Source organism: Phoca vitulina, unplaced genomic scaffold (assembly GCF_004348235.1).
Source record: "Phoca vitulina isolate PV1807 unplaced genomic scaffold, GSC_HSeal_1.0 scaffold49, whole genome shotgun sequence".
Classification (NCBI taxonomy): Eukaryota; Metazoa; Chordata; class Mammalia; order Carnivora; family Phocidae; genus Phoca; species Phoca vitulina.
In genome coordinates, this window is record NW_022589752.1 from 10,948,027 (window position 1) to 10,962,817 (window position 14,791).

Genomic DNA, 14,791 nt, shown 5'->3' on the forward strand with positions numbered 1-14,791 from the left:
AAAGAAAGAAAGAAAGAAAGAAAGAAAGAAAGAAAGAAAGAAAGAAAGAAAGAAAGAAAGAAAGAAAGAAAAGGGTTTCGGATCCTAAAAATGGCTGGAGAGTCACCCCCATTTTAAAGGATATCCCAAGACCCAGAATTGAAGCAGACAATATCCAATGAAGTAGCTGATACTCAAAATCCAGGCCCAAGCCAGAACCCTACTTTTACTTTAATTCTTATTTTTTCCCTTTTGTCCCATTTTCACCACCATTCTATTTCCCCCACCCAAGACTGGCTTGAAGTCATTTATGACCTCTGGCTGCCTCCTTGGTTTGAGTTCTTAAATGGAGACTTCCTTAATGACCCTCAGGCTTTCGTAAGACTTGATACTCTATAGTCCCTACTCTTTGTTCTCAACTCCTATACAAATTCAAGATGAAAAACCAGTTAATAATATTCTTATTACTACGTTCTATCAAAGATGGAACGTTCTCTGATTGGAATACTAACTCCATTGTTAAGCTGTCCCAAACCATAGCCCAGGGGATCCCCCTAAAAAATTGCTGGGTATGTCATAACCCACATACATTCCAACCAAATACAAAATACTCCCTCTTAACTCCCCTCAGTTCAGTAAGATTGCCCCACAGATTAAGATCATTAAGATCATGCACAATGCCTCTGGTCAAATATAATTGCTCCTCCCCACTCCCTCAAAGGTGCCCTAACCCAATTTTCTTTAGCCTCCTTTCCTTGTTTTGAAGCTACTCCTGTCCACAATTTCTCTTCTTGCATAAGATATGTCCACCTGGGACCTAGTCTGGTTTCTACAGATGTAAATCTCACTTTTGCATTAGCTGATCAGTATAATCTATCAATTGCAATCATTCATATACCCTAATGCTACTGCCCTCTGCCAGGTCATCAAGAACAGAAGACAAATGATGAAATTTCCTATCAATACTTAGGTCCAATGAGTTCCTGGGGAATGATATATAGAAAGCCCCATCAAAGGAGTATTTATAAGAGGTTTTGCTATGATCAAACTAAACCCAAATTCTATCTTTTTTTTTTTAAGACTTATTTATTTGAGAGAGAGAGAGTGGGGGGGGGGGCAGGGACAGAGGGAGAGGGAAAGAGAGAATCCTAAGCAGGCTCCATGCCCAGCACAGAGCCTAATTCGGGGCTCTATCTCAGGACTCTGAGATCACGACCAGAGCTGAAACCAAGAGTCAGACGCTTAAGCAACTGAACTACCCAGGTGCCCCCCAAATTCCATTCTTACTGTGATCTCAATAAACCTTATGGTACAGGACCCCCATCTTCCCTCCGTACCAACTCTTCCTTTCCCATCATCAATAGCACCACTCTGAATGATAAAACAAGAGCAACTGAATCCTGGTGAGCTTCTGAAGGGTATATACTTATCAGTAGCAGCCTCTTAATTATCTTTCCTATATGGGCAACACTTATGGAAGAATAACTAACCAAACCTTAGCCTTCAAATGTGTTAACAATGCCTGGGTCACTGGACAACGTACCCTAGGATTCATATAACATAATCTGTCTATCCTACCCATAAACTCCACTGCCTCTCATAGAACCCAAAAGGCTTAAGGTATAATAATTATTAGAATTGGTCTGGCCATAGGCATGTTGGCCCCTTGGGGAAGATTTGCTTATCATAAAGCCACCCTGTGTAATTGAACAAACGTTCTAGACGAATTATCTCACAATACTGCTTTAGCCCTACAAAACTTACAATTATCCTTGGACTCCCTTGCTTCAGTAGTCCTAGACAATCAAATTGCACTCGAGTACGGGCTGGTAGAACAAGAGGGTGTCTGTGCTCTTGCTAATATTTCTTGTTGCACCTGGATAAATACTTCCTCCGAAGTAGAATTAGAAATTTTAAAAAAATTTTCATACAGGCCTCTTGTTTCACAATATCAACAATCCCATCTTCAGTGAAATTTGGAATCATATTAAAAGTTATCTACCATCATCCAATCTCTTTAGTTGGTCTCCTGACAAAATAGGAAACATCCTTCAATCGGGAATACAATACTGTATTAATTTTGGGATTAAGCATCTGGTTGCTATACAAAATACTTTTTGCTTGTTTCCAGAAGTGCCTCGCTTCCTCCTCTTCTGCTCCCAAGTTAATTATGACTGAAGCTTCTGTGTCTACTGCTCTAACCCTATGCCCTTCTGCCCCCTATGGAAAGATGGGATGGACCCCAAGCAGCAGGCAAGCACTTGGGCAACAAGGGACTCTACCATAACGAGTTTGCCCACCACAACTGATCATGGCAATGTTTCATACACCAATGATCAAAAAGAGGAAATGAAGAGGAAAAGGGGCGAAGGAACAGTTGACAATTCTGACTCCACCTTGCAACTGCCATGGTTTTGTGGAGTTCAGAAAAGCACAGCCATTTCCTGGAATTGAGATCATTATCTTGAGGTGTAGACACCTGGAAAATTTCCCCCGACCCACAATACTGAGCAAAAGTCATCAACTAATCACTGAGCAAATCATACCAACTGAAATTTCTCCCTCGCTGTGGTTTTAAGTTTTAATAACACCACCTCCTCTCACCCTTTCTGGACAAGCACATCGACTGAGTTGGGTTGTCCTTCTCAGTTTGTAACCCTAAATAAAGATGTCTCCTTTTTCTTCATGCAAAGGCTCACTTCTGAAATTTTTCTTGAACAGCAAACATTTTTTCTACTTTAGTACATTTTCCTTTAACTTTATTGAAACAACCACCGTAGCTTCTGCGTCCGTGTAGCAGGTGGCGGGGTGCAAGATGCCCACATGTAGCATTGATTCTCCATTTAAGCAAGTATCGTTTTGGGGTTTGTTTTTGTTTCCTTAACTAAGAGCAAACGGGTCAAGCTCTCTGTTTTTTTGGTAAACTATCTTTGTTCCTTTAGCCTTCTCATTCTTTCATCCCTTTCTTCTGCCTCATGACATTCTACCAGCAAACTGATATTAGAAAAAAAAATGGCCAAATCGTAATTAGGAAGAGGTTTACATGAGTGTTGTCTCTGGCTGCTATTATTTGTCATGAAGTTACTAACCACATTCAAATTTACCTCTCACCATTTTTGTATATTGTAAATACAGGTAATAGCACATAAATTAGAATCTGTGGATATTTTAGACGGTATAGTAATGAATGACTGTTTTCAATGTCTGGGGATGATTGGTTATGAAAAAATAGGCACAACTAGGTTAAAAATAGAAACAAATTTGAAGAAAAAAAAAACTGCCTATTTACTCGGGTATAAGAATCCATAATATATTACCAAGATAGGCTCTGTCTGGACTCTGAAAAATATCAAGAATGGTTACAACAACCAATTTTTTCCTGAAATATATTCCTGCCTAGAAGCATAGGGAGCAAGAAAATGACTATTCATCATCCATTTTTGCATGATGATTTTATGACAAGATACATTCTTTAATTCTGGAGCTCAAATATACATTTACAACAAGCCCTCAAGCTTTTCTTCTATTTCAAAAATAATGTAAAGTTCATATAAAAAGTCCCATATGTTAGGCAACTGAAAATACTCTCTGAAATGGCATAGAATAGCTTTATCTGCAACTATTATTGACACAATAATGTCTTTTCTCTTGGTAAAGAAAAGTTGCAATTTTCCCCAAAAGTAATAGCTCTTTGTCTTTAAGTTTATCTCCTTAAGTCTGTAACAAAAAAGCAAAAGGTCTGCCATCAAACTATAATAAAGTTGATCATTTCAGCTGCCTATTACCTAGTGGTAGCACTTGCTAGACACATTGAAAGAAATGTTTAAGCAAGGAAACAGTTTCAGAGAATGACTTACCCTCCTTTAATATAATCAAGGAATGAAACTTCTGTTTCTACTAAAAAAGAGAGTAAGGTTACCTGAAAAAGAAAAGAAAAACAAGGTAGAATTACCTACTAGTACTAACTGCAATCCCAAATGGACTTTATCCTAAGTATTAGAAAGGAACTCATATTTCATATCAGAGAGGAACATCACATTTTAAAAATCAATAACAACATTATTCTTTATTAAAATCTGCCAGGACTGATTGTTCTTACATTTAAAATGATCAGAATGAAAGGGGCCAACAAAATTAACTACCTCCTTTCTATGACCAGTATACTTCCTTTGAAGAATAGCATGAAAATTGTCCACAAGGACACTGTGTTACTTCCCATTTTAGATAAAAGGAAAGATGAAAGGAGCTGAAAAATGGTTAAAACTAAAAAATCAGAATCAATGAGTTAAGCCTTATAAGAGGAAATGTGTGTTTTTCTCATGGTCCTGTAATGAGGCTATCTAATATTTTAAGTGTCTTGCAGTATAGAAATCTTTAAAAGGAAACTTGGAGAGACCTTAGATTTTGCTTCTCCTAAGAAAATGTAATCTTACAATAAAATCTTCAGTCTAATATAGAAGGAATGTCACAGAGATGAAAAGTACAGCATAGGTAATACAGTCAACAATATCGTAATAACATTGTATGGTGACATCTGGTGACTGCAGTTATTGTGGTGAAGGCAGAGTAATGTACAGAATTGTTAAATCAATATGTTGTACACTTGAAACTGTAACATTGTGTGTTAGTTACACTCCAATATAAAAAAAGTTACACCTGAATTCTCAAAAAAAAAAAAAAAAAGGAATAGGATGATTTTAATTTCAAGACACTTTCATCTTTGTACCTTCGTGTACTGATTTAGCCCAGCATCCTACAAGTTGTAAATTTTAACACACTATGAACAAGTACTTTCGCATGCCATCAGTTTTAACAGTTAAGTGTAGCCTGTAAAGAGTACAGCATTTCTTACTAACTTAAACTTTTTCATACCTACTTGATTCTCTCTAGTGTGATTCCACTGAACGAGGATTTCATAAGAAAACTTCAGCTTCCCTCAGAGGCCATACAATCCCGAGGACAACCTGCAGGAAGCTGGGTGACTACTTTTTGTAAGGTATTCTCCATTACAACCATCCCCACAGCAAGTTCAGTTTCCTAGTATACACCTTCATACTAAAATCCTAAGTGAAAGAGCCTAGTCTTTAGTTCTAGTCTGTGTAAATGTTACACATTTTTTATTCGTTTATTTGACTCCTTAGTGAATAACATAACATTTGACTTACTGTTCCCGAATTAGTATATTTTTTCTTTTTTCCTTTCTTTTTGGGATTCACCACCTTGAAAAGCAGATAAAACAATTACAGTGTGTTAGGTTTTATATGGAAATTTTTACAAAATGTGTAGTTCAAACAGCTGCCTTCACCCCTGATGCCTTTATTCATTTACAAATGCCTTTGGTATGACTCCTGGACAGTCCTTCAGCCAAAACTTCTCTACAAAATTTACTGGTGACCATCTTCTTTGTGTGTGTGTGTGACCATCTTTTTTAAAAATGTATTTTTTCAATAATATTCTTCTCAATCACTTTATGCACTGATTATCCTCATTCATCTGTATCTTCTTGATGTGAGAGAGACTTTAACGTCCTAGGTCCTAAATAATAATGATTGCTTTGTAGTAAACTATAAATAGCTAAAGAAAAGTATAGGCAAGATACACAACTTTTTGCTATTAGGTTAAAAACACTAACATAGCAAATCACCCAAATATGTGCATGCGTAAGGGCTCTGTTACTCTATTGCTGTCAGGGGTAGTAATTTCCACCAGATACTGAGGCTATGTACTAATTAGTAAAGGTCTGGTTTCTGTACCGAATATTTAATTTTTGACCATTTATTCCATGAGGAAATATTATTGCACTCCTATATTGTACAAGACACTGAAGAATCCAGGGAATGTAAAAATGAGTAAGACCTGTCAATCTAATAGGATAAATAAAACACGTAAGTGCCTTAACAGAAAATCCTTCAGCACATCCCAATCCAAAACACACATGGAAGCATTTAGACAGGCAAAGAAAGTTAAAAGAATTTATGATAAGTATTATTTGAACTAAACTTTATTAATTTAAACTAAGGCTACAATAAAAAGGGATGGACATAACAGTCTAGAAAGAGGAAAAAGTAACTGGCCCAAGGTGGCTGGAGCAGACAGCAAATACATACTATTTCAATGAACCCGAAGGACCGCAGGTACATGGAGCCAGCAGGAGACACTCCTGTCTGCATGCCTGGGGATTCTGAAAGCTGTTTGCAAGCTTAGAGATCCCACAAGGGCCCTATACTCTGCTCCAGCCCACCAACAGTCTTATGGGTCCAGGGTCCCAGGAGGAAACAGTCCTGTGGACAATCATCTAGATCCTAAGAGGGCCTGATACTTAGTTCCAGCTCCTTCTCACCATAGTTTGTGAGCAATCCTGCTGGCATAAGGACCCACCAAGAGATACTCATTCTGTACCTCAGGAGATCATGAAATATCCTTATATTTATTTGGTCCCAGCCCCTCCGACCATGGTCAGGAAGCAATCTAGCCCACCCAGGGACCTAGTGGGGGACATACCCATCTGCACCTCCAGAACAAGTACAGACCGAAGTTTTAACTATGGTACCTGAAACAGCCATGGGACTCAGTGGCTGACCCTCTTAGGTATGGTCCAGAGACAGTCCTGCCTACTTAGGGACCCATCCAGTGATCAGAGGGGAGTCCTCCAAGAGACCTGGCAGAAGCCACACACATCTTCACACTTAGTAAGAGGCCATCTGACTGAGGACCCAACTGTGTATCCTGAAAAGGAACCCTGGTTCAGTGCCAACCTACTGAATAAAGTCTTGGAGCCAGTCTCATCCACCCAGGGGCCAGACAGAACCCATGCCCACTCCAGCTGTTGGCAACAAGCATCCCCAACCACGGATGCCACTACAGACCTAATAGCCTCAGAAGCAGCTCCAATCCAGCATGACTGCAGTTCTGGAGGTAATCCCATCAGCTCAGCAACTGGCAGGAGAAGGTCTTTATCTGCCCATACCAGTCTATAAAGCCCTACGGTTTTTAAAAGCTCGGTTATAGTGCTGGAGATCTAGAAGCCCAAGGGTAGGCAGAGAAAACAGGCACCTCTGCAAGTACAACCTGTCTTATATTACTTTCATTGCCTGTTTAGAGCCTTAATATTCCTTCCTTGGAAGACCCAGACAGAAAAATTGATCCATTACTCCATCTTTGTCATTGCCTGGGAAGTTTGATCTGTAATATCTCACACTCTACTAAGTAAAATACTATATGTAGCTGTTATCAAGACAAACTAAACATATTTCATGCGTTTGTCTCCCATTAGACATGGAATTTTTTTTTTTTTGAGAGAGAGAGAGAGAGAATCTTAAGCAGGCTCCAGCCTAGTGCAGAGCCCCATATGGGGCTCAATCCCACAACCCTGAGATCATGACCTGAGCTGAAATCAAGAGTCAGATGCTTAACCAACTGAGCCACCCAGGTGCCCCTAGACACTGAAATTTTTAATCATCTCTGTATCCCCAGGGCCTTAACAGAGAATGTGGAATGTAAAAGCCATGTAATAAATATTTTATTTCTAGATGAATGAATGAATGAGTGAATGAATGGAATGCTACTGCTTTAGCTTAGTAAGAAGATGCTAGAAGAAGGAAAGTGTTCCACTAGTAACTTAAAAGAGGTCAATGTTAGTGTCAACCTGGCAGGGAAAGAGTTACCATTATTGACTGATACTGAGATATTCTCCTTTGCTATTGATGTTTGTTAAATAAAAAAATTAAAGAGAATGTACAGGTAACATAACTCAAGTATTAACAGTGCCAGACATACCATGTACTCAACACATATCTGGTAGTTAACTGGCCAGGTAGGTTTAAGGCAGAAAGAGCTACTGTGCTTGCTTTAATAACTTGGATTTCTTTAATGACTGAATTATACTTTGTCATTCCCTTCGATCTTCAACTGAACAACAGTGAAGGTGCTCAAACCTAAGTTCATTTTATAACACCAAGTTGACATAATGAAAATGCATATTTTTCTCTTTTTATTAAGAAGTGTTGGGGAGGAGGTTGGTAGGAAGGCAAAACATAAAGGGTGAGGTTTATGGAAAAAAATTTTTTAAATAGGCGAGAATTTTTTAATTTCTCAAAATAGAGTTAAAAGACCATGGGACTTGAAGAGAAATATATCATTCAGTCTCAGAAACAAGTTTGAAGATTCTTACATATATATATTGGTAGTTGGTTAACCTTTGCCAATTACCCTTTGCAAAAATCTATACTTTTAAAGCATAAATTTACTTCTTCCAGAGGAAAATAATAATAAAATTCCTCTTACCTCATAGACATTGAATTGCGATTGTCCTCTAGAAAGTTCCCTATAGCTTGTGGTAAATTCTCCAATGAAATCATGACTACATTTAAGAGAAGAAATATATAGTATTAGCTTTCATACATTTGTCAATTATACTTTAAAGTTTTCTACAAATATATAGCTTAATCATGAAAAAATAGTTAATATTACTATGAGCATAACTTAATAACTTATATTTTAAGAGACCATACATAACTTCATTATTCTTTAATCCCAAATTATGTACACTCAAAATACATTTTATTAGTATTCAAATTAGATTTCATTTATCCCACCAATATTAATATTTCAAACAGGTATTTTAGTTCTAATAACTCAAAAACATTTCATCATCTATGCTACCAAAATGATTTATTAGGATGAAAGTTTAAGACACTCAAAAACTTATTATTTATATAAATAATTACAAATATATAAAATTCTTCAAACTTTCTTATGACCAAGATGTAATAGGACATTATTTTTTAAGAGTATCCCATGTTAACATGTATAATAGTCACCAAGCTTTATTTTTAATAAGAATAGCTTCAAAGTACATTGTTAATATCAACATGGTTATTCAGAGTTTCTTCACCTTAAAAGTAATTGTCATTGCCTTCTCAGGAAGAAGACCTTCTACAGGTGCCTACTCAGTTTAGATGGGAGGGGATAAGGAGCATGCATTAGTCCTCACTATAAAATGCTTGTCAGTGTGATTACTGAAGCTTACCTAAGGAAGCTTACAGAGGAAGAAGATAAAGAAGATAAAGATTGTAGGAATTCAAGTGGTAAACACACCATAAGGGATGACACTGCTATTTATATCATAGAATTTAAGCTTGGCCCATTCACTTTGCAAATGCAAGGTGTTCATTACCATTAAATATACATATTTCCCCAACCCCCAGGTAGGTTTAATGCTTAGTTGTGAAGATCTGATGACCAGAGACAAGCAACAAACAAGTTGCCAACCAAAATATTGATTTCTAAAGATGGAATTTGGAAGAAAAACTGAGCTGCCATTAGTATCAGTAGAGATTTTGCAGTAAGAAATGTTTTTATAACATTATTTAAAATACAGTTCACTTAGATTTCCAGCCTCCCAGTTCTCCATTATCTCAAAGATCTTGTACATACATCATAATATTCTAAGTGCCTCTTTATACCAGTATCACCTTGACCTCTTCCAGATTTAACTCCCAGAAGCAGATCTACACACATGAAAATGTGAAAGGAAAGGGGACTGAAAATAGTGGTAAATATATTTGTACTTATGAATCCAATCCCCTAGGACTCACTCATTGAAGTTACATGGGGAAAATCATAAAATAGTACTTTAGCATTACACATTTCTACTAAGTGAAATAATTTTCTTTGACCTTCAGAAGCCCAAGCTCATAATCATGGTATCTTTCACTGCGATCTTAAAAACTGAGTTTTGGAGATTATGTTTAAAATCTATCCACTTCCATTGCTGTGTTTGTTTCAAATATCTTAAGTAACAGTCACGGAAATAAAATGTTCTATTTAAGCACTTCAGGCACAATGCTTTGGTAATGGTAGTGTGGGCAAGCCTTATGTAACAGAGCTCACCACACTAGTGGTGGGAACTTAATATAGAGGGCTTAAACAAAACCTTGGATCACCTAAGCCCTTATGGTAGTTTTCTGACTATGCAAATCCTCATTTGGTTAATTGTTTCAATTCAATGTTCAGCTATTACTATTAACATTAAATTCCCACCACTCAACACTAATCAAATACTTGGTAGAGAAAAGCAATATTACTGGTCTCAAGTAAATAGAATTACTCAGTTAAGTTGCAAGAACATGTAATAACCATCCAGATAATGTAAGTCCAGCAGAGTGGCAAATCTGGACCCACTGGCAATGGTCAGGTTTATCATACGGCACATTGATGCACCCCTGTTGAAGTCATTATGGAACTCTCTAAGAAGCAATTCTCTGATATTTGGTTCTGTTTTGTTTTGGTAAATTTGTTACTCTCTACAGAATTGAGTGATGAACAATGAGGTACAATTCTCTCTGGTCTCAATGCTGTGAGTCTGAGCTTCTGTGCTTCCCACTGGTTTTTCCTATTCTGAAAGGACCCTGTTTATCATGAAATGGAGATTTTTTTTTTTTCCCCCTCTGAGCTAGTTGTTAGAGAGGGCTGATGGCCAAATCTATGGCCTATTTCTTGCAGGATATGTCTTCATGACACGCTGTCCTCTGCAGACTTTTCAGATTTCTTATTCTCATTTCCCCTTTCCTTCAATTTCTGATCCAGTTTATAGTTCACCATGTCTTACTACATGTGTTTCTATAAATTATCTTGGATTCTTTCCAGAATGAGACAGGATATAAATAAATTAAAGAATGAATAGAATACTTGCTCCTCCCCTTCTGAATCTTGTCTAAGGTTATTATTTTTTAAAAAACACTGAATTTGCATGTCATATAAATGCAATGCTATCCTGTGTTGTAGAGGAGAAAATGTATTGAGTCACAAACTCCACTTCAGTCTCCAAGACAACATTTCTGCGAGATAAAGAAAACACATCTTTGTATCTATTCAGAGCCAGAGAAATGGATGATCATGAAGTGAGGATCTGTCAAAAGTTCATCAGCATAAGGCAGTTAAGAGGAGGTAGTGGTAAACTTGTCAACCCTAGATACAAGGTGTTTGTCTCCAGAATAAACCTGAAGAATTTGGGTGGATAAGTGGACTGATTCCCAGGTCAATTTTGTCATAGATCTCCTGGAATATATGGAATTCCAATTTTTATAGTTTCCTTTGTAACCTCTCCAACTTCAAAAACTGTTTAGTAAACCATAGACAAATACTTTAAAGAAAGTATTAAATGTAATTTTCACAGGTTTATAGTTATCTTTTTCCCCCATCATCAACTACTCCTAGATTTTACTTATATTAAAAGAAGGAAAATTTAATTTGCCCTAATATTTTTATCTGTTCCTGATTTTCAGTACTATAATATTGAAACAATTATCACTATACAGAGAGATCTGATGGAAAGACTTTCATAATAAATCACAACCAACAATTTCCTTGTGATTCAATAATACTGCTTTGCTATTTCCTGTTAATTTAATTGCAACTAAAATAATTATTCTATGTTATGTCTCTCTGGCTGCATTTATAAAGTCTACTCCAGGGCTGTTTATCTGATTTGTGTCTGTTTATATCTCTAATTTGTTCTCCATACTTTTTATAATGGATATATGCTACTGAGGAAAAAAATTAAAGAGATATTTAAAGCAAATTGATTACTACTATATAGCTAGTAGTCTGGCTCTAAAAGCCTTGTTTGCGGAAAGTGATTAAACTGTTAAATAAAATCTGTATATTACGATCATTTGTATGCTCTATTAATAGTGAAAAAATGGATATGACGTATATTCACATTGATATTTGAAACCTCTAGGACAGTCCTTACTTAACAAATGTGTCTACCCCCCCCTTCCATTTTTGGCCCCTTCTTTCTCAGCATCACCAACTCTTATAGCCTAACTATTATGTCCTCCAAGAAGCCTTTCCTGCTTCATGCTGCTCCCTTTGCTCTTTTTTTTTTTTTTTTTTAAAGATTTTATTTATTTATTTGACAGAGAGAGACACAGTGAGAGAGGGAACACAAGCAGGGGGAGTGGGAGAGAGAGAAGCAGGCTTCCCGCCGAGCAGGGAGCCCGATGTGGGGCTCGATCCCAGGACCCTGGGATCATGACCTGAGCCGAAGGCAGACGCTTAACGACTGAGCCACCCAGGTGCCCCTATGCTGCTCCCTTTGCTCTTAAAGAAGCCAGTATCTCTCTACCACCATAAATCCTGTATTGTATTATACCTGTTGTTTACTTAGTTCCCCTCCCAGCCTTCATCATACTCGAAGGTAAGAAAGGTGATAAACTCATCTCCATGTTTTCGGCATCTACCTCATTGCCTGGTACGTAATGGGCACAGTTGAAAGTTGGAAATAGATTCAAGTTAATATCAGTCATTCTGTGACCTTATCTTGCCAGCAATATTAACAGATTTGTCTCAGATTATATTCAATATAGTCTAAAAGAATTGCATGAGTGCCATTCACATTAACCACTGTTACCCTCTCCACCTCCTTAAAACAACTCTAAGAGTAATGCAAACAACTGTTCTTTTTCCATGGAAGTGCAAACACACTATCACACCAAAGGCATAGAAAAGAGAGGCAGGCAATATTGCCTTTTGCTGGAATTTCTGATGATCCTGAAGGCCACCCTGCCTTGGGGATAATGGATGATTCTTACTTTCTTGACTATCATTAAACTAGTTTTGCACATAACGTATACAAATGACATGTATGTACTGAACTCTCGTCTCATCCCTTTCTCCCTCACCGAGTGATCTGGAGTAAGTCAGCCAACTTCGGGGTCCTAATGTCTTCACTTAAAAATTGGAGGCAATGCCTACTTACTGTTTTGAAAATAAACTCAGAGAATTCATTTGATTCTTTCTGTGAAAGGTGTTTAACTGCCTGAAAAAGACACTATTAAACTATATTTTTCCAATTATTAAGAATATGATTCTAGATATATATAATTTTAAGAAACCTTTAATCAAAATTACTTGTGAGGATGTAACAGGCTTATGAATGGATATACACTGTGTTGTGGTATTTTGGAGTTAACATACGTACCCATGGCTTGTCCTGCTCTTGTGTAATTCCTCTCCTTTAGAGTACACCAGTGTGCCATGTTTCAGGTGTGTGCTGAAGGATCTCTCAACCAAGGATTTGTAAACAGATTGTGTATTAAAGACAATTTCTCTAGGATGTTGAAAATACCCTGGCTCAAAAGTTGGCATGATCTTTCCCACGGAAACAACAGCCCCGGATATCACCGTCTCCTTCATTTGTAAGCAACATACCGATTACCCATATTCTTCTATCTTGTCTAATCTGGGCCAGTCCCGGCAAGCATAGCAATGTTTTTTAAAATAGCTAGAGATTCAGCAGTCACAGAAATGAGAGACACTTTTAACTGAAGTACAGTTATGGTGACCCTAATTCAACTCATAGGTTGTGAACATTCCTACTGCTTAAACCTGTATTTGTAGGAAAAGAGCAGCAGTGTTTTTCTAGACGTGACTAACACCAAACCACTGACTCCATGACAGGTAAAATATGCCATAGAATTTGTGATTTCCAATGATCAACACAAAAAGTCATCTTTATGAGTCCAGATAACAGTATATCAACTATCCCTGATTTTGCTAATTTTCTTTGCTTTTATTCTAGTCAAAGCCTTTGACTTTGACAAGACTTTTCAGCATCTAAGAATGTTTTGTTTTTTATTTTTTATTATTATTTTTTTAAGATTTTATTTATTTGACAGAGAGAAAGACAGCCAGAGAGGGAACACAAGCACGGGGAGTGGGAGAGGGAGAAGCAGGCTCCCCGCGGAACAGGGAGCCCAATACGGGGCTCGATCCCAGGACCCTGGGATCATGACCTGAGCCAAAGGCAGACGCTTAACGACTGAGCCACCCAGGAGCCCCTTGTTTTGTTTTTTTAAACAAGAGAATACCAGCCTCCACTGATTTATTTATTTATTTATTTGAGAGAGAAAGAGAAAGAGAGAGAGCAGGAGCAAGGGGAGGGGCTGGGGGAGAGGGAGAAGCAGACTCCCCACTGAGCAGTGAGCCCAACAAAGGTCTCAATCCCAGGACCCTGAAATCATGACTTGAGCCAAAGTGAGACACTTGACTGAGCCACCCAGGCACCCCCAGCCTCCACTGATTCTTAAAGGAAGTATTATCTAATTTAAAATTTTAACAGAATCAAGTCCTTCTTTTCCCATGTAACTTCCTCAAATCCTGAGGGAGAATCTAGTTCACCTTAAAACATCTAGAAATATGACCTTTAAGTATTCCTTTATTATGAGCTTGTCTGTATGTAAATTTGCAGAACTATAATTATTCTTAATTAATTGTCCTAGTAAACACAAATTATACACACATCCTTACAAAAGTACTTTTTTTCCTTTGTAAAGTACTGGTTTATGTTTTTACTAGTAGAAATTATTATATATAAGATTTATATGAATGTATTCAACGTAGAAGTGATCATTTATCTCTAGCCTTGTTGAAATTTTAAATAATTTCAAGAGATTTGCATTTTTTCCTCCCTCCATAGATTACAATAATATTTTAAGATATAATCACTCTCAAATATTAACAATTCAACAGGAAAAATAGGGTAATTTTATCAGTGTTATCCACACCTGTTCCTTGATCCATTTCTAATATAGATAGAAATTTAAAAAGATATAAATAACACGTATGTGTAAAATAAGTCCTATTGTCATTTTGGGTATAAATATATATAAAATATTATATAGTAATATATATCTACATAATCATACAGTTTAATATGTTTGTATTTTTTCTATTATTATTTACTATTAATATTTCATTTATTAACTTAATTTCCACTTATTTATTACATCTGTACAAAGACTTGGGA

The 14,791-nt window shown here is 36.9% G+C and overlaps 1 protein-coding gene across 1 annotated transcript in view; it reads right to left on the bottom strand.

The window, feature by feature from the left end:
- CPNE8 (copine 8) overlaps nt 1–14,791 on the bottom strand; it is a 224,297-nt gene that overhangs the window by 62,456 nt on the left and 147,050 nt on the right. The window contains exons 11-13 of the mRNA XM_032387471.1: nt 8,263–8,338; nt 5,145–5,198; nt 3,837–3,898 (exon numbers count right to left, since the gene is read on the bottom strand). Of these exons, the coding sequence (XP_032243362.1) occupies nt 3,837–3,898; nt 5,145–5,198; nt 8,263–8,338 (192 nt within the window). The remainder of the gene's footprint in view (nt 1–3,836; nt 3,899–5,144; nt 5,199–8,262; nt 8,339–14,791) is intronic.